Source organism: Macaca fascicularis, chromosome 2, assembly GCF_037993035.2.
Source record: "Macaca fascicularis isolate 582-1 chromosome 2, T2T-MFA8v1.1".
Taxonomy (NCBI): Eukaryota; Metazoa; Chordata; class Mammalia; order Primates; family Cercopithecidae; genus Macaca; species Macaca fascicularis.
This window is the reverse complement of record NC_088376.1, coordinates 24523996-24546929: the sequence shown is the minus strand read 5'-3', so window position 1 is coordinate 24546929 and position 22934 is coordinate 24523996. Positions and strand designations below refer to the sequence as shown.

Here is a 22934-nt window from a genome sequence, read left to right as displayed (position 1 = left end):
TCTAATGTACAGTCATGAGTCAAACAGCAGGAGTATGAATGTCTCAGAAATGAAGCGCTTTTTGGTAGCAGTAGAATTTAGCAGGACACAAATACGTGTCAATTGAGATTGTAAACAAACCCCTTTCTAAAGTTGACAGATTTGTAGGGACAGGAAATGTCCTCCAGTAGGAAGGTTTATAGAACCTCCCCCAGTCGTCGTCCTTAAAACCTATTCCTTATTACATATAGCTAGCCCGTCCTCCTACCCGCAGAAAACCTTTGGAAAGGGAAACGCATCCTTTGTGAATTCGATTGCTCTGTGTATGTGTGTGTGTTTAAATTTTTTTTAACTACAGTGCTGCCTCGGTGAGATTTTTAAGTTGTAACATAGCCCCACTGAGCTTTATATGATAGGAGGAGGAAAGGTTATAAAATTAGGCACCGTTTAGAAGGTGAAGAAGCTTAGAGTCCCCAAACTTTGTCGTATTAATTGATGCTCTAAGTGCCTAGGTAAGCAAAAGACAAAGGCCAGGGCTTGGTGTGAACTGCCTGGTGGCTTCGGCCTACGAGTGGGGGATGGGGCCCTTTGTGAAGTCGAGGGTTGCTGCGGAGGGAGAAAACTGCAGGTCCCCGGTCTGTGCCCAGTGTGAGCTAGAGAGCGGACCATGGAAAAGGAAGTGGGCAGACCCCGGGAAGTTAGAGGACGCCCTGGGAAAAGCAGGTCCGGGGAGGTGGGCCGAGAGTCCGGGCGAGAGTGCGGGGCGGAGGCAGGGTCCGGTGCACCTGTGCGGCCGCGGGCCGGCCACTGGGGGTCGGTGGTGCCCGAGGGGCAGGCGGGGGTGTTCGCGCCCTGCTTTCGCGCGCGGCCTCGGGCCGAGGTTCTGGGCGCTGGGAGAGGTGAGCTGGGGCGGCGTGGAACAGCCCCCGTGCGGGCACCCTGTTCCCCTCCCCCGCCCGCAACTTCACCGGCGAGGCGCGAGCCGTCGGGGGCGCGCGCGGGTTGGGGGCGGGGTGGCCGGGCGGTGGCAGCCCACCGCTAGGGAGCGACCTGCAGTCTGGGCCTCCCGGGCACCCCGCGACGGCTGGCAGGTCACTCGGGCCCGAGGGGCCTCGTGGGGAGCGGCCATGTTGGCGTCGTCACTGAGGACTCCGGGCGGGTCTGGTGTCGGGCGAGGCTTCGGACCTTTGACCTGTGGGGGGCGCCCTGCCGGGGTGGGCATGGGGGCATCTGAGGGGTGAAAGGGCCCCAAGGGGCAAGGAAGGCTGGAGGCTGGCGTCCTTCCCACGGACCGATGGCTGTGATCTCTCCGGCCTGGGGAGAGGAGGTGCAGGGGAGGGACTGAGGAAACCGGTCCGCAAGTGAGAAACTTTAAAATTGGGTCCTAAATAGAAAACACCGAGGAATAGAACTGCCCTGGTTTGCGAGGCAAGGTTGGAAGTCAAACTTCGTAGATGAGTCCAGGCCGCCTCACTGCCTCCGTGAAAAGTTTTTTCCTAAACTAGGGACCTGAAGCTCTTGATGTGTAGTTTCCTCTTTGCCCAGTAGAATCCAGTGATCGCGCTTAGGTTTCTCTGCAGACCTGCACGTTACAGGTGGGAGGCTTCCACGCCTTAATGTTTCTTGTGTTTGTCTTTCTCATTTCCCCCACTCCAGAATTCAGAAGGAGCTGGCGGACATCACTTTAGATCCTCCACCTAACTGCAGGTGAGTTGCTTTTCAGATTTTTTTCATTTTTAAATTCTTATAACCATTGTCTTGGGTTTTTCTTTTTATTATATACTTTTTCTTTTATTCTTTGGCTAATGCTTGTTATGGCACTAACATCACGTAACAGCTGAAATTTATTAATCTGAGTATAATGTTTTGATGAGCCTCTGACAAGCTCAGTACTGTTGAGGAGAAGTAATGGATTTATTTGGAATGGAGTTTTACATATATGAAACAAAACTAAAGTAAATTTAAAGGTGTATCCTTGCCTAATCATGGGTCTTTGGTATGCCATTAAGGATGATGCAAAACCTTTTAGATGCGAAGGACATTTTGGTTTGGAAAACTGCTTTGCTATAGTAATCTCTTACTCAATCTGTGCTAAGCTAAGAGAACGTAGAGTTAAACACTGGATCTTCAAACACTCCGTAGCATATAGATTTTTTATTAGACTTTTGACAGAGCAATTCAGGAAACAATTTCTAGCTTTGATAAAGGTTTTCCTTTATATTGTGAGTTTAAACTCTTTCATGGGGGTGTTTTTTTCACTTGCTTTATTCAGACTATGTACATACGTGTGTTTCAGTTTCAAAACAAATTGAAACCAGCTTTCTAAGGGTTTGTTGATTGCAACTTTATTTAGAGAAGCCATTTTGCTACTGTTGAGTCAAGCTGGAAGACTTGATGACTTTACTAGATCAACAGTGAAGTGAGGGGTGACTTACAACTATGTATTAGAGTAGAGCCATTCATTTAATGGAGGTCCTATAACTCCCATACTTTAAAAATTAAGTATAACATTTAACCTAGTTCTCAGGATCGGCGTTGGAAAGGAATGTGAGATTTCAGAAATACTCTAAACTTATTGGTAGGAGTAGAAGTTACTGACAACAAAGTATTCAGTGGCTGTACACAATTTTTAAGATGAGTGTGTGGGAATAGGTTGAAAAGCTAAATGAAATATTTTGTTTATTAACAGTGAACTTTGTAAAAAAAATTAGTGGGTTAAATATAAAACTATTGCCATTTTGGTTACATTCGTTCTTAATGGTGATTAGGTGTGGGATGCTTTTCGGTGAAACTTTGTCCTGTTTTGTAAGGAAAGTCGTTTTGAGTTTGATATGGTCTTAAACTATAGTTTATAATTGAAGCACTTAATCATTCTGGGGAATTCTTTCATGGCCAATAATCTCTCAAGATGGTTGAGAAGTGGAGAAACAATAAGACTTAGGCCTAACTCATTGTTTTGATGGTGGTGGCTCAAATGGAAGCCTGTAGCTTCCCTTGGTTGTTTGTGTGGAATCCGTGTACATTCCCCAAGGTAGATCTGTGCTGTCTAGTTATTGCTCCTGCGGTATTGTGGTCTCTTATATGTGTGTTATTGATAACATTGATTAAAACATATAATGGCTTTCTTCTGAATAAGCACAATCAAATCTAAAATTATAAACCATTTGAAGATTTTCATGGGATTAATCATTTTAAAAAACAGCATAAGTACACTTAAGTTTCACATCATTTTAACTGAGTTTATGTGTGAGAGATTTATGCTCCTGAGGCATGTGGAACTTTTTTATCTTTGGGAAACCCTCCCAATTACCTCTTTAAGTGAAATGTTTGGGCATTACCTGTGGTCAGGGGATGCTCCAAACTGGGTGCCCGTTGGGTGATTGGTGTTAGGGAGACAAAGCTCAAAATACTAAATTTTTAGAAAAATCTCTGATTTCAGAGAAAATACGAGGCATCTTCATTTTGCAAGAGAATGTCTATGACATTGTCTTTTAACAATAAAGATGACTTTATTTTCCATTGGGGCCGTTTGAGTAATGTGAATTAAAATTTTTACTTTTGGTTGGCTTACTAATGGTGCTGTCTTAATGTTATATAGTAGTCCCAGTATTTAGCTCTCTTAAATGAGTTTGGTTTTACGTTTTGTGCTGTTACCTTTTGGGATTTAATTATTTAATATTTTAATGTACTTTATTGGAGATAAAGATAGATTATTTATTTATTTTATTTATTTATTTTTTTCTTTTTGAGACGGAGTCTCACTCTGTAGCCCAGGCTGGAGTGCAGTGGCGTGATCTCAGCTCACTGCAACCTCCACCTCCCGGGTCCCGGTTCAAGCAATTCTCCTGCCTCAGCCTCCTGAGTAGCTAGGATTACAGGCACGTGCCACCATGCCCAGCTAGTTTTTGTATTTTGGGTAGAGACGGGGGTTTCACCATATTGGCCAGGCTGGTCTTGAACTCCCGACCTTGTCATCCACCTGCCTCTGCCTCCCAGAGTGCTGGGATTACAGGCGTGAGCCACCACGCCCGGCCTTGGTGATACTTTTTGAAGTCAGCATCCAATGAAAATCTATGAATTAAGCGATATATTAAGTGCATACATGTTTAAAATTACCCTCAGCATGAAAGCATGAGATTTGAATGAGTTACATAATTGGTTTTCATTAGTCTGTCTTGTATTTCTACCCTTTGCTATACTTCCTTTCTTCAGTCAGCATTCAGTATGTAGTTTTAAACATGTTATTAAAATATGGCACTTGGCACATAGTAACTTCTCAGTAAACAGTTGATTATTGCAAATCAGAAGAATTGCACCTCTTGAAGGAAGGTGCACTGATTGTGTTCACTAATTTTAGCACTTGGCAAAAATATTTGAAGTTACTGAGCATCAAAACTTATGTGAAATGCAGTTGCTCAATATATTATAATGTGTGAAAACATAAAATTAAATTCTTAATGTTGTATATTATGTTGGGTGGATATTTTTTAGAACACAGTACAGATTGTGTTCAATGACCCGGTCGAAAGTAATTTTAAGTAAGTATTTTCAAACTGCTTTATGTTGCCGTAGAAATCAAATTCTTAATTTTAGTATCTCTGAACTTAATTTAGTATCTCTGAACTATTTGTATGTGTGTGTGTGTGCGTGCACACAAAATAGTTTCCCAACTCACTCTTCATTTTAGTTAGGCTTTTATTCCCGTATCATTTGGCTCTATTCTTTTAGGGGAAAAAATATGTTAACTTTGTAATGATTCCCTAAAGTGTGCCAGATCTTAGATTGTAAAATTATGCCTTTTAGATAGCTGATGAAGTCTGGGCCGCTAGAGTCAGTTTTGCAGCCGTTATTTATAACCCAGGGCTCAAACTTTGCTAAATTCACTGGTTATAACTAGCCTGTAGACATGAATGTCTGTAGACAGTATGTCTGTACAACTAAATGGCATAGTTTGCCTAAGTCCTTTAAACTTCAGATTTTATTTAATGAATACATTTGTATCATGAGTAAATGTCTCAGTGGTGACTTAACCTAAAAATTCAGATGGGGTGCTATTTTAGGATAAAATGCCTGAAAAGTCATTAAACACTTCAAGCACGGGCTCAAGCTATCCTCCTGCCTCAGGCCCCCAAGTAGCAGAAACTACAGGCGCTCGACACTACGCTTGGTTAATTCATTGTATTTTTTGTAGAGACCGGGTTTCACCTGTTGGCCAGGCTGATCTTAAACTCCTGGCCTCAAGTGGTCCACCCACTTTGCCCTTCCAAAGTGCTGGGATTACAGGCATGAGCCGTGGTGGCTGGCCCTGATACTAGTTTTTCTATATGTGACAGAATTTCCATTTAGCCTTCTTTTGATAGCTTTTTTTTTTTTTCTAACACTGCCTATATTTTAAATAGTTTTAAGCCATTGTATTATGCAAGAATACATGTTTTTGAAAAATTCAAATACAGAGGTTTGCGGAGTAAAAAGCAAAAGATAGTCCTGATGACTTCTTCTGATCCTGCTCATTGCACCCAGATGCTCCAAGTTAGCACTTTGTATACTTCCACCTAGTTTCTGTGAATTTATATTGTATTTTTGTGACATTCCACTACCTCCTTGAATTGGTGGTAATGGTAATGAGATGTCAGTTCAGAAGTCCCAGGCTGCTCATCATGGTTCAGAATGAAAAAGAGATCCTTTTCTTGCAACGGTGGAGTGTTACATACCTTGTCCAGGTTCATCATGTTTTAAATGGTTGTTTGGGTATAAGAAATAGGTTCAGCAGAAGTCATCCTTGACAAAACCCTGTATCTTATGTGCTGAAAAGTATTCTTCCTTTTAGTATCTTTCATTTATCTGATGTTACTAAATGCGTTAAGGATAGAAGTGTGACTTAGACATCTGAATGATGTTTAGTTTCATCATTGCACTGTGTATACCTTTATGCATGTAGAGGCAGTGTTGAAAAATTGTGACAACCAGGAGACTGGGGTTTCAGCACAATCAAAATAGCACCCATACTAGGGTCAGGCTGTTGGGAATTAGATCAACACCAGGGTCCTTTCCTATTAGGGAGGAAAGAAACCTATCTGGAAATGAATTGCCTTTCAGATGAGTAGGAAGTCTTGTGGTGGTTGTGTTTACCAAAAGACTGTATCTGGATTGTAAAACTATACTATTGTTATTCCTCAGAAAGCTAAACAGAATTACCGGATGACCCAGTAATTTTACGCCTAGCTATGTACCCTGAATAATTAAAAACAGAGGCTCAAACTTGTATGTCAGTATTCATAGCATTATTCATAGTAGGCAAAAAGTGGAAAAAACCCAAGTGTCTGTCAATAGATGAGTGGGTAAACAAAATGTGGTTAATACATAAAATGGAATATTCGTTTATAAAAAGGAATGAAGTTCTGATGCATGGATACAACATGGATGAACCTTAAAAATGTTATACTAAGTGGGCCGGGTGTGGTGGCTCACGCCTGTAAGCCACCTCAGGTGGCCTGCCTGAGGCGGGCAGATCACCAGGTCAGGAGATCCAGACCATCCTGGCGAACACGGTGAAAGCCCGTCTCTTAAAAGAAACTCTGTATTCGTTAAGAAATAACTCCCCTGGCCGGGCGCGGTGGCTCACGCCTGTAATCCCAGCACCTTGGGAGGCTGAGGCGGGCGGATCACAAGGTCAGGAAATCGAGACCACGGTGAAACCCCGTCTCTACTAAAAATACAAAAAATTAGCCGGGCGCGGTGGCGGGCGCCTGTAGTCCCAGCTACTCGGCAAGCTGAGGCAGGAGAATGGCGTGATCCCGGGAGGCGGAGCTTGCAGTGAGCCGAGATGGCGCCACTGCACTCCAGGCAGGGGGACTGAGCAAGACTCCGTCTCAAAAAAAAAAAAAAAAAGAAATAACTCCCCATTCTCCCCTCCCCCTCAGTCCCTGAAAACCTCTAATTTACTGTCTGTCCTTACGAGTTTGCCTATTCTAGGTATTTCATATAAGTGGAATCATACACTATTTGTCTTTTTGGGTCTAGTTTATTTCACTTAGTATAACCTTTTTTTTTTTTTAAGACGGGGTCTCACTCTGTCGCCCAGGCTGGAGTGCAGTGGCACGACCTCTGCTCACTGCAAGCTCCGTCTCCCAAGTTCACGCCATTCTCCCGCCTCAGCCTCCTGAGTAGCTGGGACTACAGGCGCCTGCCACCGCGCCCGGCTAATTTTTTGTATTTTTAGTAGAGACAGGGTTTCACCGTGGTCTTGATTTCCTGACCTTGTGATCCGCCCGCCTCGGCCTCCCAAAGTGCTGGGATTACAGGCGTGAGACACCGCGCCCGGCCAGGGGAGTTATTTCTTAATGAATACAGAGTTTCTTTCTGAGGTGGTAAAAATTTTGGAAATAATGGTGATGGTTGCACAATATTGTGAATGTAATTAATGACACTAAATTGTACACTTGAAATGGTTAAATGGCAAATTTCATGTTATATATATTTTATCACAATAAACAGCTATACCACTGTTAAAATATTAATCAGTATTTTGAGAAAAATGCTTATAGCTTAGAAGGCAGCACTCACAGTTTTTGGGCATTCTTGTTAAGAACACTGATGTTAAATTTCTGTCACAAACTTTGAGGGCCTGTTATAAATGAAAAGGCACAAGCTGGGCATGGTGGCTCACGCCTGTAATCCCAGCACTTTGGGAGGCCGAGCTGGGTGGATCACCTGAGGTCAGGAGTTTGAGACCAGCCTGGCCAACGTGGTGAAACCTCGTCTCTCCCAAAAATACAAAAATTAGCCGGGCGTGGTGATGCACGCCCGTAATCCCAGCTACTCTCGAGGCTGAGGAGGGAGAATCACTTGAGCCCTGGAGGCAGAGGTTGCAGTGAGCCGAGATCACACCACTGCACTCCAGCCTGGGCGACAGAGTGAGACCCTGTCTCAAAAAATAAAAGAAAAAAGAAAAGGCACTACTTTCAAGGAGTTCATAATCTAGTCAGGATGATAAGACATGCACATTCAGATTTTGAATGGTACTTGGAAATATAAATATTATTTGGCAAATAATAAAATGCAGATATCATGTTATAAAGTTTCAGAGGAGTGAGAGATTACTTTGACTTGAGTTTGAGGGATTGTGGCTGGAGAACTTAGTGATCTGGGAAGGCTTCATGGAGGAGGTGAGATATGGGGTGGGGAAGAATAAGAGATATTCCCGATGGAGGAAACAGTGTAAGCCAGGACAGCAGAGGGAAGACAGAAAAAGGACACTATTGGGCAGAAGTGAGTAAAAGCTGTGTCTGGAGAGTAAGAAACATTAATGGGAGAATAAATAGTAATAGATAAAGCTTGTGTTCTTCAGTGTCAGGCTAAGGCTTTAAATTTTATTTTGTAAATGCTGGAGAATCATTAAAACCCTTTTGAGTAGGGGCTGTCATTCAGATAGAGTTGGCTATCTGGGTAGAGACAGAGCAAGGATTGAGTGGAGCTCAGTAGGAACCAAGAGACTTGGAGATTGCTGCAGTAGTTCAGGTGGAAGGTCAAGATGGTCTGGGGTATAAGTGGTGGCCATCAAAGTGGAGAGGAAGGAGAGGTAGAAGACAGTAGAATCCATAGGACTTAGCCACTGATTTCGATATGGAGGACTTGAAAAGGAGTCAGGTTCTTCTGGGTGTTGGGAAAGTTGGTGGTGCATTAACAGAAATAAATAAGGCAGGAGGATGAACTGGCTTGAGGGAGGCAGAGATGTATAGACCCTGTCCGCAGGGTTAAGAAAAGGTTTTGTTATTTGCTTTGTTGATCACATACAATGCTTAGCATGTTGCTGCCACTTAGTAGGTCTTCAGCAAATATTTGCAGTTTGATTATATATTTGAGTTTTTTACTAAATCAGTTATTGAACTCCCAGATCTACATGGCTAACTTTTAGATTAGATTAGATTAGACAAATTAAATAGATTATAAACTTCCTAAAAGGCAAGGACAATGATTTCTGTCTTTGATTCTGACCCTACATGTTTTTCCCAGCTGCTTTAGTTTGACCATTTTCACAGCTACAGGAAAAGTTAAAAGAATGGTACACCAAACTCTCACCCTTCACCCTGATTCCTCAGCAAAATTTCACCATGTTTGCTCTGTCTCTCTCTTATCTCTATATGTTAATTTTGTGGAGCCATTTGAAAGTGAGCTGTAGGCATTATGAGTCTTCCGTGTGTTTAGCTTTGCGCACATTGAATCTGAGGTGGCCTGACAGTGGAACTGAGGCTGGAACTGGTTTTAGTAGTCCACATTAGATTTGCAAGTTTGAGTGATGGTAAAGTGCACAAGATTGCCGAGATTGGAGGAGGAAAGAATTGTGCTCTGAGGGATGTCTATGGATGGAGGATGGGAAATGAAGAGGACTTGGAGAAAGGAATAGGAGGAAAGCCACAAGGTTGCAAAAGTCCCTAGAGGGAGATCAAGGAGATTTTCTCTTGGGGCTCTAAGTATAAGAACTTCGGTGTATGTTTTGTAGGCTGAGAGGAAGAAGCAAATACAGAGACGAAAAGAGTAAAAATTGCTAGAGAGGCCGGGCACCGTGGCTCACGCCTGTAATCCCAGCACTTGGGGAGGAAGAGGCGGGGGGGATCACGAGGTTGGGAGACTGAGACCATCCTGGCTAACATGGTGAAACCCCATCTTTATTAAAAATACAAAAAATCAGCCAGGCGCGGTGACACGTGCCTGTAGTCCCAGCTACTCAGGAGGCTGAGGCAGAAGAATTGCTTGAACCCGGGAGGCAGGGGTTGCTGTTAAGCCAAGATCGCGCCACTGTGCTCCAACCTGGGCGACTGAGCGAGACTCAGTCTCAAAAAAATTAATTAATTAATTAATTAAATTGCTAGAGAGGCAGATGTAATGTTTTATAACTAATTATAGAGAAAGTGATGGCCCTAGAGAATTTAGGCCATAAGTGGGAGAATGTATACTTAGAAAGGCTGGTAGCCTGGAATTTTCTAGAGGACTGGAAGCATTTTTGGTGCTTGAATAGCACTCTAGGTACTTGTGTAGAACTGAAAAGCAGCAGCATCTTTCTGGTGTTACTTGGTTTGTGTTCTTTCCCAGCAGACTTGAAGTTCCTTGAGAGCAGGGATTATTATGTCTTTATATCCCTACAGTGTCCAAGAAAGGGCAGATAAACAATACATATTTGTTAAAACACAAAACACAAAAACCTAATTTGGTCTGATGGTTTAATAGAACATCTTCATTACCCTCTTCAGAAAATCATGGAAATTGCTGGGGAAATTGCTGTCACATTTTACAGCTGTCCATTGCTGGCAGTCTTTCTGAGTTGGCTCCCAAGCAGTTTTAGCAATTTTGACCTTCCTGCAATCACAGATAAGCTCTGGACGTCAGTGTGGCAAAAAAAAGACGTGATCTCTACTGCAGGCTCGATTGAGAAAAGATGTATTGGAGAAAATATAACACCTTTGAATTGCTTGTTTTGACTTTATGTAAGGTTTATCATCTGTGTAATGTGGCGTGGACTCTTAGCCTACAGAGGTACAAATGGTAACCTTATTATAAAGTTACCATATGCTCTGCACTCCAGCCTGGGCAACAGAGCAAGACTCCGTCTCAAAAAAAATTAAAAAAAAAAAAAAAAGTTACCATTTGCTAACAAGTGAGCAAGAGTCTAGGGCTGCTAAATACATTGAGTTCCTAGAGATGGTCCCCCAAGTCCTACAGTTATTCCAGATAGTTGGTTATGTTAGAGATGTTGGCACCCGCCTGAGACATCTGACACATTCCCTGTCACCAGTGAAGTGAAACTGAGTTTCATAATAAGCCCATTCTTATTCAGCCTCTTTTATGCAGCCATGCTCTAAAGTGAAACAAAAGACCTGGTAACTGGTGTCAGAATATGCTTCTAATCCTCTGGGAAACCTCCTCCTTTATAGGCTAAAAGCTCATCAAAGCCTCTGCTTGAGAACCGTAATCCAGGAACTCTGCTGTATGCTAATGGCTCTTTTCTTGAAATATATATGCACTGATTATGGATTGCTTTGTAGAGTCCATGCCACATTACATAGATGATCAACCTTTGGAAGGCCAAGTTGATGTCCCATCCCACTCAGGAAATCTTATAAAGCCAAAGGTTTTCACATACAGAACATACTTAAGTTGTCACTGGGTTTTTGCTACAGTGACAGACAGCAAACCATTGGGGCAGTGTATTGTTCACTAATACTTTTAACAGAGTAGTTAAAAACTGAATTCTGTCTGCTTTCCAAAGTACATGCTGACCCGAATATGACAAAGTGAATGCATAGCCCTCTTATATAGCATTCAAAGGCAGATTTGCCACAGGTGCCATGTCTGACTTGTCTGTAGTGATTTGAGTCATTATTAAATTTTAAATAGTAATACGACGGGGAAGTCTTAGTAGGGTCTATTAGCATTGAAATGATGATCATTATCCGTACTGCCAGTACATTGGCCATTTGTATTTATTTAAATTGATTGATGGAAAATTGATGTGGGATGGGCCTCTAGTAAATTCTACAGAAAAAGGCATTGAGGCACATTTTCAAACAGATGAGAGTAAGTAGAGTAACTTGGGATGATCTTACTTGGAGAAAAGTTTCAGATGTGATGCAGCTCAAAAAGTCAGCATTATTATGAAGCACTGTTATACATGTGACAGCAGCATGAGTAGATCAGATTGTAATCATTTAAAACATTAGCGTGTCTGCTGTGTGCTAGGCATTGTTCTGTAGGTGACTAAAACAGACCTGACCTCTGGCTTGTGAAACCTGAATTTTAGTAGACAATACAAACAGCAACTAAGCAAAAGGATTAGTACAATTTGTAATGACTAGTAGGAAAGAAATTGACAGAGTGCAGTGATGGAGAATAATTGGGGAAGGTATGAGGGTTACCTAGAGAAGGCTTACAAAGACATGTAGTCAAAGACCTAAAAGATAGGAAAGGAAATGGCCTTGTGAAAAGTACCACAAGACATCTGGGACAGAGGGAAGGTAAAAACAGGCCCTGAGGCAGGGACAAGTCAGGTGGTGCTGATTATGTAAACCGTGGTAAGTAGAGAGTTTGGATTTTTCTCAGTAATGCTTTAAAAGGCTTTTCCCACCCTCCCTGCTGCATGGAAAATAGCTGGAAGGAAGACACTAGCGGAGGAGGGGAAACCAGAAAAGAGGGTATTGCTCTGTTTCAAGCTAGCTGGTGCAGGTGGCTAGGATTAAGGTGGTGGCAGTGGAGATACGGTAGAACACAAGGACCTGTTGATGGATTGCATGTGACAGATGAGGGACAGGAACAAGAATGACTCCAAGCTTCTGTGTTTTTTTGCAGTTGGCTAGATGATGGTGATGTTTTGCTGAGAGGTAGACTCCTAGGCCTAGAGTAGGGCTGTAGGGTGTGCGTGTGGTGGGTGGCGGGGGAGATGAGGGCAGGGTGGAAATGACTCCTTTTTGGACTTGATAGGTTTGAAATTATTCCCATGAGGCATCCAAATGCAGGTGTCAAAAATAAGTGAGACATAGGTAATTGGAGCTCTGAGGAATATTGTGAACTTGAGATACATACACATTTGCAAAGGAGACCTTACTAAATAGAGGCTCTTAGGTGTCTTGGGAATGCCTTTATCTCTCTTAGAAAGGAAAGGCATCATGAGAAGAGTGCCCAGGGTGGAGACTCAGGCATCTGGCATTTATAAGTGTACAGTAGGAAAAGCCAGCAAAGGAGACAGAAGGAAAATAAGAGAGCGTGGTATTAGAAAGCAGTGAGCAGAAAGTTTTGAGGTAGAGTGATCAAGTGGGAAATGGTGCTGTGCAGTAGAAAAAGATGAAGACCAGCACGTGACCACTGGATTTTACCTCAGGTTTGTTGGTGACCTTCACATGTCAAACCTTGTTTAGAGGAGAGACAATGGAAAAGGAGGAATGATATTCAAGAATGAAAATCTGTTTGTATTACTCTTCCTAGTTAAAATATTTCATTGTATTTATCCAGAAAAGTGATGTGGTATTATCTACTTTCTACGCTTTCGGGCAGAATTTCTTAACACGGTATATATAATTTTGGGGGGAGGATGGGGAAAGGGCCTACTGCCATTTTCAGTGAATTCTCAAAGGATTTTTTTTTCTGATCTCCCCCTTTCCTCACCAAAAAAAGTTAATTTCTACTTTACGAGATTCAAGTCCTTTGTAATCTTTAGGTTAACGTTGTACCATGGATGTTACAAGTAAATAGTGTCAGGTTCATGTAGTACATCTTGATGAATCTCTTTTACAAGACTTGGTTTGAAACTACTGGATAAATTGGAAAATCAGTAAATTGCTGCTGCCATCCTTAAAAATGTTTTACATGCTTTGATTTGCGTTGACCTTTTGTATTCTGTTCAAGCTGGAGAATGCACTAGAATGAGTTGGGTATATGTATATACTTTTAACACAGCATAAGTTATTCATCATATTTAATGTTTTTCATCCTGCCGCCACCCCACCCCCGCCGTCACTGCCTCCCTTCCACAGACGAAGCCTTGCTCTGTCGCCTAGGCTGGAGTGCAGTAGTGCCTTGGCTCACTGTAACCTCTGCCTCCTGGGTTCTAGCGATTCTCCCGTCTCAGCCTCCTGAGTAGCTGGGGTTACAGGCATGTGCCACCATGCCCGCTTAATTTTTGTATTTTTAGTGGAGATGAGGTTTCACCATGTTGGCCAGGCTGGTCTCAAACTCCTGACCTTGTGATCCACCTGCCTTGGCCTCCCAAAGTGCTGGGATTACAGGCATGAGCCTCTGCGCCCAGCCTGTTTCTTGTCCTTTTAATATGGGCTGTTATGTTAATGCTTTACATTGAATAACCTAGAACTCTTAAAGCATCATATAAGCATTATCTTTTTAATTGTCCACTGACTGTGTCTTAATAATTTGTTTCAGATTATGCCAAATACTCTTGGTCCTGCTTAACTTGATAATTGAGGGTAGAATTAAGAAAGTTTTAGGATTATGAATCATTCTTCTAATTCAGAGAGTAATTAGTTGGAATCACAAAAGCGTTAGGTTACTGCCAGAGAAAAGCAACAAATAATATGTGGAACCACAGATGTTTTGGCTACATAGGAATTTTGCTGCACAAGTAATTTAAATTGTTCCTACTACCACTTACAGCCTTTCCTCCTCTGTGGGAGTACATCTCAATTTTTAAGGTAATTTATTAGAATTGGTGTTATAAAAATTTATTTCTTAGCAGACTTTGCTACAACACATTTATCCTAAATAAAAGGAGATTGTTGACTTAGCAGAGAAAAAGACCCTAAAAGAAAACATTTGTTTTATTACAAGCACCCAGGAGGATTTTTTGTAAACATGAAAGATACCTTTCCTCTAACCTAAGTAAATATTTCAGAACAAATGTATGTTAAGTGATTATAGTAATGTGTGTGCAGAGACTGGCAGTAAAGTTAGCAGCATCATATACTACTTGCTAGTATATGACACTGCTTTGGCCTTTTTCTGAGTAACCCTCTCTCTGAAAGTCCTCAGAATGCCTAACTTCATCCTTCAGGGAGATTGGTAACCCCCGAAAAGACATTTATTTTTTGTAGCTTGGTATTCTGAGATGTTCTCACATCCAAAGTAAACATTGTCAAGTGATTTGGACCATTCCTAAAGTAAATCATATATTGAGGACACAGTTCTTGTTAAAACTGAAATTTGAAGTTGTTGCCATTCTCTGCATCCACACTACTGGATGCTATGTAGATGTGAGGATTTCTCCTTCTACATTTTACTGTAACTGTTTACAGTAAACAGTTCTGTCCCTGTGTCCTGTTTCTTCTGAGGTGTATATTGATAACGAATTTGTGAAGAAAGGCATTCTTTGATGACTTAGCAGAGAAAAAAAGTGATAGTAATTTTATGCATCCTGTCTCCAGATGACTGGTACTATGTTTTACTTTCTCCTCTTTTCATTTCTCCAGAGCCACTCTTAAAATCTTTCTAGTTAATGGTTTGTTATAGTCCAATTTTTATTGCTTTCCAAGATTTGAACTTTCTATCTGAATGTAAGCCCCCCTCCAAAAGCAGTCATCTTTCAGTTCTGAAGCTCCTCTCATACCCTTCAAGCCCCTCAAGGAGCACTAGGTTTGAGGATGATAGCATTTACTCATTGTCCTTTGACCTGAATATGCCTAGAAAGAAATGCTATGTTGGATCTCAGTATACCTAATAGCAATCCTGCAGGCTGAATTTGCATTTTCCTTTCTGGTTGAAATCTTGTCAGTTTACTTGTGCATTTCTTACTTCGTCCCGTTCTGGTGTGCTTCCTCCCCTTCCTCCTCCCTTAAGAAAAAGAAAAAAACGGTTAGTCAGTTCGGGGAAGTTTTCTCAGAAATTTCTGTGGACAGTGCTAACTTAAGCCAGAAAACAGTTTGTGACACTTGACTTTTCAAGGAGGAGATAAGATTTTGTGTACCCAGACTGTATGTATCAGTTATTATGGGACTGAACTTCGAAAGTGTGACTAATTCCCCAACAAGTCATATGCTGAACCTCGTAGGATTAGTACTTACATTTCTTGAATTAATTTTAAAAATGTGTGACATACTACACACACATCATTTGCATCATGAGGATTGTCCATACTAATGAGATTTTTGTTTGTTCCAGTTAAATCTTACTCCTAGTTTTGCAAGTGTATTCAGACCTGGCATGGTTGTCAGTGACTCAGCTGGAGTGGGCAGGGCAGCCTCCAACCTGCCCCACCTGTGTTTCTCTGCCTGTTTACTTGTGACCTAGGCTGAGCAGTACAAATCATTGACAACACTGGCAGTGCTTTGGTCTGTGCCTGCCCTGGCTTACTCCACTTTTTGGCCCTTTGATTTAAGATGCAGTTACAACCAGTGGCTCCTCACTATGTTCAGTCATTCGTTCTAATATTTATTGGACGTTTACTGTTGTGCCAGGTACTAAAGATACAGCAGCAGAAAAGAGACTGTCTCTGCACTCATGGAAGTTTTGTTCACGTAGAGGGAGGTACAGTAAAAGAAACAAATGTACAAAAGTAATTTCAGAAAACAGTACCAAGAAATTAAAATAGAGTAAAATGGTTTAGTGAGTGACTGGGCAGGTTGGGACATTGGTTGGTGCTACATTGGGGAAATAACCCTGAATGATGACAAGGACCCAACCATGAGAAGGGCATTTTAGGCTGAAGGACAGCAGATAGAAAGGTGCTGAGTAGGGTAGGCCAGTGTGGCTGGACATAGTGAATGAGGATGAGAGTGGTAGGCAATGAGGTAGGCAGGGGTCAGATTTCATTCAAATTTCAGTAGAAAGCCATGGGAGAGCTTTAAATGGAGGAGTGAAATACTAGGTATTTGGAGAATACCTCACATGAAATTTCCTACTCATGAAAAGAGAGAAGGCGGGTGCAGTCGGGCATGCCTATATTCCCAGCTGTTAGGAGACTGAGGCTGGAGGATCACTCAAGGCTGGGAGTTTGAAGCTGTGGTGTGTACTGTGATTGCACCTGTGAGTAGCCACTGCACTCCAACCTGGGCAACATAGTGAGAGCCTCATTTAAAAAAAAAATTAGGATTCTGTTCAGTGTTTTGAAAAAATCATATTAAAAAATAGAGGTTGGCCGGGCGCGGTGGCTCATGCCTGTAATCCCAGCACTTTGGGAGGCCGAGGCGGGTGGATCACGAGGTCAGGAGATCGAGACCATCCTGGCTAACACGGTGAAACCCCGTCTCTACTAAAAATACAAAAAATTAGCTGGGCATGGTGGCAGGCGCCTGTAGTCCCAGCTACTTGGGAGGCTGAGGCAGGAGAATGGCCTGGGAGGCGGAGCTTGCAGTAAGCCGAGATCGCACCACTGCACTCCAGCCTGGGCGACAGAGCGAGACCCCGCCTCAAAAAAAAAAAAAAAAATAGAGGTTATGCAGATACTATGTAAAACTTTTTTTGGCATTATATGCAGTTTTACTGACTGTTATGTAACAGTTCTATTATATCTAGATATCTGTGTTTTTAACAAATCTAGACATTTTGCAAAAGCTGAAGACATGTTACCAAAAATTGGTGTCTCAACCAGTGAAAGGAGGTACAGCATTACTCACCTGGTCTTGCCATAAAGGTTGGATGAAGTGTGAATGTTTGTAATGCGTACGTAGTATTTAAAGCTAACAGAAACAACTTAGTTGTCTTTGTAGCATACTTGCTTTGGTTCCTGGCTGTTCACCTGAAGTGAAGACAGCCTGAGTCTGGCAATAGGGAAGCATCGAGAGTTTGGCTTCCTCCTTCTTCAGACCAACAGCAGCAAATGACACAGCAGGGAAGCTAGGAGAGTTGGGCACCTTGGAAACAGGGAACCTCAGCAGTCTGGGAGGCAGCTGGCCAGAACTCCTCCCAGCCCTCACTTGGTTATCTGTGATATCGAAAAGATTTATCTCTACGGTGTGAAGCCCCAAACCTGTGATATGACTATGGAGGGAGAATGCTTTCCAATTGTCTTGATTTGGTAGATACTTTTGTGGAGTTGTAATTTTTTCGTAGTTTTTTGTTATGATAGCTGAAATATTTGTTCTGAAGGGGAGGTTTAAACACAGATAATAAAGCTAATGAAGAGATTGGAGTAGCAGTGTAATCATTCTTGGACATGTATTTTAAACGTTAGGTACTAAATCCCTTTTTGATATATATGCTATAAAAATGACTTATAAAATGAAATGTAATTCTAGCATATCTTAAACTGTTGCCAGGAGGTTTTTGGGTTGCACTGATAAGAAATTACATGATTTCTTGCAGAAGGGTCATTTGTCTTGCTAAAGGACCAGTTTCTCATGACTCCCCCCTCCCTGCTAATAAACAGCTAAGAAAAGGGCCCCTAGGAATTTTTTTTTCACTTATCCATTATAAAAAGTTATTCACAATTCTTAAAGGGACAAAATTTCAGTGCAGACAAAACATGGCTATTTGCCCAAAGGGAAAAACCACCAAATAATAAAAAACAAAACACAACACACACACACAAATCCTGTATTTTGTATTTGGCTTTGGGGTGAATTTTGGTAATTCTAAAATGATATGAATGCATGAATATATCCAGTATTCTGGGTGTTCTTTCACTTTATACAAAATAATGAAGGAACAGTAGAAAGCCTGATTTATGATATTCTGGACAGCTCTTCAGATTTACTATACAAATTTTAGCTTAGTTTCTTTTTGCTTCACACTGTGCTGTGGAGATTTTAAAAATAGGATAAAAGCTTTAGTAATAACAGCTAACTTTATTAAGTATGTCAATATGATTGTTATTCTCATTTTATAAATGAGGAAAGAGAGCGTTAAAATACTTAAGTACCTTGCCCAAGGTCACTAGGCTCTCAAGTGGAGAAGCTGGTATTTAGGCCCTAGCCTTCAAAGCCTAACTATTATGCTCTACTGCCTCTTATAGTGGCTTTATGAATTACAGACCTTCCTTTGAGTTGTTGATGTTAAATTTTACTCATATGCAGAGCTGTATTTAAATTTAAAAAGAGACTTATTTTATAACATTGCCGCTGATATTTTTCATTGGAATTGCCGTCTACCTCTACTTGTTCTCCAGTGTAGATTTAATTATTATATTCTTTTGTTTAAAAATCTAAGGTCCCAACTGCCCTTAGACTTAAGTGCCCAAAATCTTTATGTAGTATTCAGATCCCTTACAACCTGATCCCAGCTTTTATATTCTCATCTTATTTCCTCTCTCTGTAACTTGCTGTTTTCAGTATGCCCCCTAGGAAGTTCTCTCTCCCAACTTCTTTCCTTTTCATTTTTCAAAGCTCAGATAAAAATGACTCACTCCACACAGCTCCCATCTGTGTCCCAGGGCACTGTAAATACATACCTCTTTAAAACATGTATCACATTCAGTTATGGTCATTTGTGTTTGTCACTCTGTCAAGACTGAGTTTTTTAAAAATATGATTATTTTTGTTTCTTGTACCTAACACCAGCAGATGCCTAAAAAGTATGAATGCTTACTGAAATAAAGTACAGCATTTAGTAGTAGTTGTATAAATGTTACCAGTTAATTCATTTAGATGTTACCATCAATCACAGAAATATGTAGGCTGAAGCAATGAAATAATACAGTGTGTTTTAATCTTTCATTGTGTAAAAAGATGAATTTCTATATTGTATGTAAATGTCATATTGATAACATTTTAAATATAGGCTTAATTTCTGAGAAGATACACAGTATACACAGTGATTAAAAAGTAAGATATTTAAATCTATGGGAAAATGGGATCATTGTTTGAATATTTACCAGTGCTAGTTGAAGCAATTGCTGGTAAAGGCATTGGAGTTGATGCATATAGATAGAAGTTACTTTTGCAGTAAAACCTTAGAGTCACCATCAAAATAGAAGACTTGAAACATTTTATTTGACTCAGGCTGGGCGTGGTGGCTCGTACCTGTAATCCCAGCACTTTGGGAGGCCAAGACAGGTGGATCACAAGGTCAAGAGATCGAGACCATCCTGACCAACATGGTGAAACCCCGTCTCTACTATAAACACAAAAATTAGCTGGGCATGGTGGCTTCGCGCCTGTAATCTCAGCTACTCAGGAGGCTGAGGCAGGAGAATCGCTTGAACCCGGGAGGCGGAGGTTGCAGTAAGCCAGGATTACACCACTGCACTTCAGCCTGGCAACAGAGTGAGACTTTGTTTTGAGTCAAATAAAATTTTTCAAGTCTTCTATTCTGATGGTGACTCTAATATTTTATTGCAAAAGTAACTTCTATCTATATGTATCAACTCCAGTGCCTTTACCAGCAACTGCTTCAACTAGCACTGGTAAATATTCCAAAAATAAAGGAAAAATTTTATTTGACTCAAATTACAAGCTGAGCATTTATGTGTGTCTGTGTGTGCATAACACTGAATTAGATCATCTGGAGATACAAAAGTGTGATAGATGCTGTCAACATAAAATAAACATTACATAGCTACTGAACAAGACATTATATGAAAGTTCGTTAATGACCTAAGATGTAAATTTGTTTATAATTTTTATCATAATTCCATTTCATCTAAACCTTATGTGATTTCAGTGTTTTCCTTAGATTTGTCAAACATTCTAGTGTGGTGATTTCCAGGCTTGTCCCTGTCCCAGCACACCTAAGGAAGAGGGAAAATGCCCATCAATAAGTAACAGGGGTTTACTTTCAGTAGACAGGGTGGATGGAAGGAGAGATTAGCAAATTTGGGGTGAAAAATAAAAGCCCTCCAGTGGGTCCGACAAGCTGTAGCTGGAGGGTGGTAGTTGCAGAAGGGGCAGTTTCTCCGTTTTGTATTTCTAATTTTTTTCTTTGATTCTTGAAAATAATTTCTTATTTTTGATAAGATGGAGGATTTTTTTTTTTTTTTTTTTTTTTTTTTTTAGACAGGGCCTCAAAAAAAAAAAAGACAGGGCCTCGCTTTGTTGCCTAGACTGGAGTGCAGTGGCGTGATCATAGCTCACTGCAGCCTTGAACTCCTGGGGTCAAGCAATCCTCCCACCTCAGCCTCCTAAGTAGCTGGGACAACAGGTATACTCCACAAAGTCCAGCTTTTTAAATTTCTTTAGAGACAGGATCTCACTATGTTGCCCAGGCTGGTCAGGAACTCGTAAACTCAAATGATCCTCCTGCTTCAGCCTTCCAAAGTGCTGGGATTACAGGTGTGAATCACCACACTCAGCCCCAGCTGTTTTCTAAATTTTTTGGAGAGGTGGGATCTTGCTGTGTTGCCTGGGCTGGTCTCAAACTCCTGGTCTCAAGCAGTCCTTCTCCCAAAGCACTGGGTTTACCAGTAGCCTGAGTCCCCATACCTGTCCCTCTCCCAGAAAAGTGCTGAAGTGGGAAAGTTTACAGATTTAGGGAGTCCAAGGAGAAGGCTGAGGTCGAGCTAATAAGAGAAGGAGAAGGGAAAGAGGAACTGAGAAAGGAAAGGGGTCTAGAAGAGAGGTTAGACATGGGGACTTTGGTTTTCCCCTCAGGCTTAGCTCGCTGTTTTCTATAAATAAGAGATGTCTGAAAGAGAAGCAGATAAAAGAAAAGGAGAAAGCCTTCAGCACATTTGTGAGCTGATGAGCATGGATCGATTGACTCTGTTTGGCTTGAGTTAAGCTGCTATTTCAGAATTTCTATAGAGAAGCCCTGGCATTGTCAGGATATGGGTATGCCACATATTTCCCTTCCTCCCCCTTCCCTCCACTCCTTCTTATTACCTAGCTAACTACACCTGGAATTTTGGCTCTAGAATAATTTAAAATATACTTTGTCAAGAAAATATCTTTGGAAAAATCATGCATATATTATTTTTCCTTTTTATTTTAAACTACTTCCTGGTTCTTTAGGATCCTCTAATTCTTACATGCATGTGCTTGATCTCTGGGCCATGCTTGCTTCTAGTTAAGTAGCCTTTCAGGATGGTGTATAATTTATTCTGGCCCTTTATAATATCCCCCGACAAGACCATGGGGTAGGTAGAGGGAGTCTCAGACATTATGTATTATAAATAGATTCAGGGTTCACAAAGGTGAGCAGCCTTCATCTTTTGCCCTACCCCCATCACACACAAAAATAAAAATTACAAATAATAAAGGATTTGAAGAGTTATACCAGTCAGGAGTGGGTTGTTTTTTGTTTTTGTTTTTTTTTTTTTTGAGAAGCTGAAGTCATCTGTTGGATCTAAAAATGCATTAAAATCCTTAGGCTTATAAACCAACAGCATCAAAAGAAGAGCAGTGTGACTCAATATTGGGGTGGGGGCAGGTTTGGGGTTTTGGTTGTGTAGAAGCTCCTTACGAGAGAACAGTGTGATGCTTGGAGCTGTGGAGAATCCAGCACTACTTTTTATCTCTCTCCCTTATTACTCTTCTTGATTCACCTGGATGTGGAACCTGTCCCTGTTTAAGAGTGGCCTTGTCGATGCTCTCTATGCAGTAGGGAATGTGTCAAGCCAGATGAGTGGTCTCATTGAAACATCAGCAAATCAGTATATGGTAGAATATAGATCCCCCTTGGAGGTGGTGGTGATAGCTAACTTCTGTTGCGCTCTTAACTATATGGGTCAGGCTTTGTTCTGAGGACTTTGAACGTTAGAGACTCATTTAAAACTTAAACCATTCCTGTTGGTGGTCACGTATTCCCATTTCACAGATTATGAAATCAACGTTAAGGTTATATGCAGCTTAGTAATTGGAGAAGCCAGAAGCACCCACATGGTCTGTTTTCAGGGCCTGTACTCAACCACTGTACTTTGGAAAGAATTAGTCATTCTGGTACCACTGTTTGTTATTAGCTAAGACTCTTTATGTTGCAAGTAATAGCAGTCTAATTAATTCATTTAAATAAAAAGATAATATTGTAGGGATATTTGAGTGTGTGTCTGATAATCCAAGAACTGAAGTGTTCTGGATATCGGAAACAACAGAAACCAGGAATTCTTTCCAACTCACATCTCTGCTTCTCTCTGCAAGTGTGCTTTATTTTTTCTTACATTGCAGATTGCTGCTGGCTGCCCACAGCCTGCCTGAAGAACATGACCACAGGCACCCAGAGAGAAACTTACTTTTGGCCAGTTGTAAAACTCTTGGGTGAGGGACCGGTTAGTCAGACTTGATTGAGTTCTGGATCAGTCAGCTATTTTGTTAATCAAAGTGAAAGGTTCCAGATGACACTAATTGGGAGCGAGTTTAACAAAATATTTAACAAAATGAATACTTTTTTTTTCTTTTCTTTTCTTTTTTTTTTTTTTTTTTTGAGACAGGGTCTCACTCTGTTGCCCAGGCTGGAGTGCAGTGGTATGATCATGGCTCACTGCAGCCTTGATGTCCCAGACTCAGGTGATCCCCTCCCACCTTAGTCTCCTAAGTGGATAGGACTACAGGCACGTGCTACCACACCCAGCTAGGTTTTGTATTTCTTTTTTT

General features: G+C 41.3%; 1 protein-coding gene and 1 pseudogene across 4 annotated transcripts in view; one reads left to right on the top strand and one right to left on the bottom strand.

Moving 5' to 3' along the window:
• Window positions 1-22934, top strand: part of UBE2E1 (ubiquitin conjugating enzyme E2 E1) — an 85565-nt gene that overhangs the window by 3846 nt on the left and 58785 nt on the right. For 2 of the 4 annotated variants that reach the window (XM_065539850.1, XM_065539849.1), the window contains exons 1-2: window positions 570-702; window positions 1636-1686. In XM_065539850.1, coding sequence (XP_065395922.1) covers window positions 647-702; window positions 1636-1686 — 107 coding nt within the window. In that variant the 5' untranslated portion in view covers window positions 570-646. Of the gene's footprint in view, window positions 1-518; window positions 1194-1635; window positions 1687-22934 lie in introns of those variants that run through there. The other 2 variants (XR_012430641.1, XM_045387025.2) reach the window with 2 other exon arrangements.
• LOC102130424 (ADP-ribosylation factor-like protein 4A) overlaps window positions 10197-22934 on the bottom strand; it is a 60951-nt pseudogene continuing 48213 nt past the window's right edge.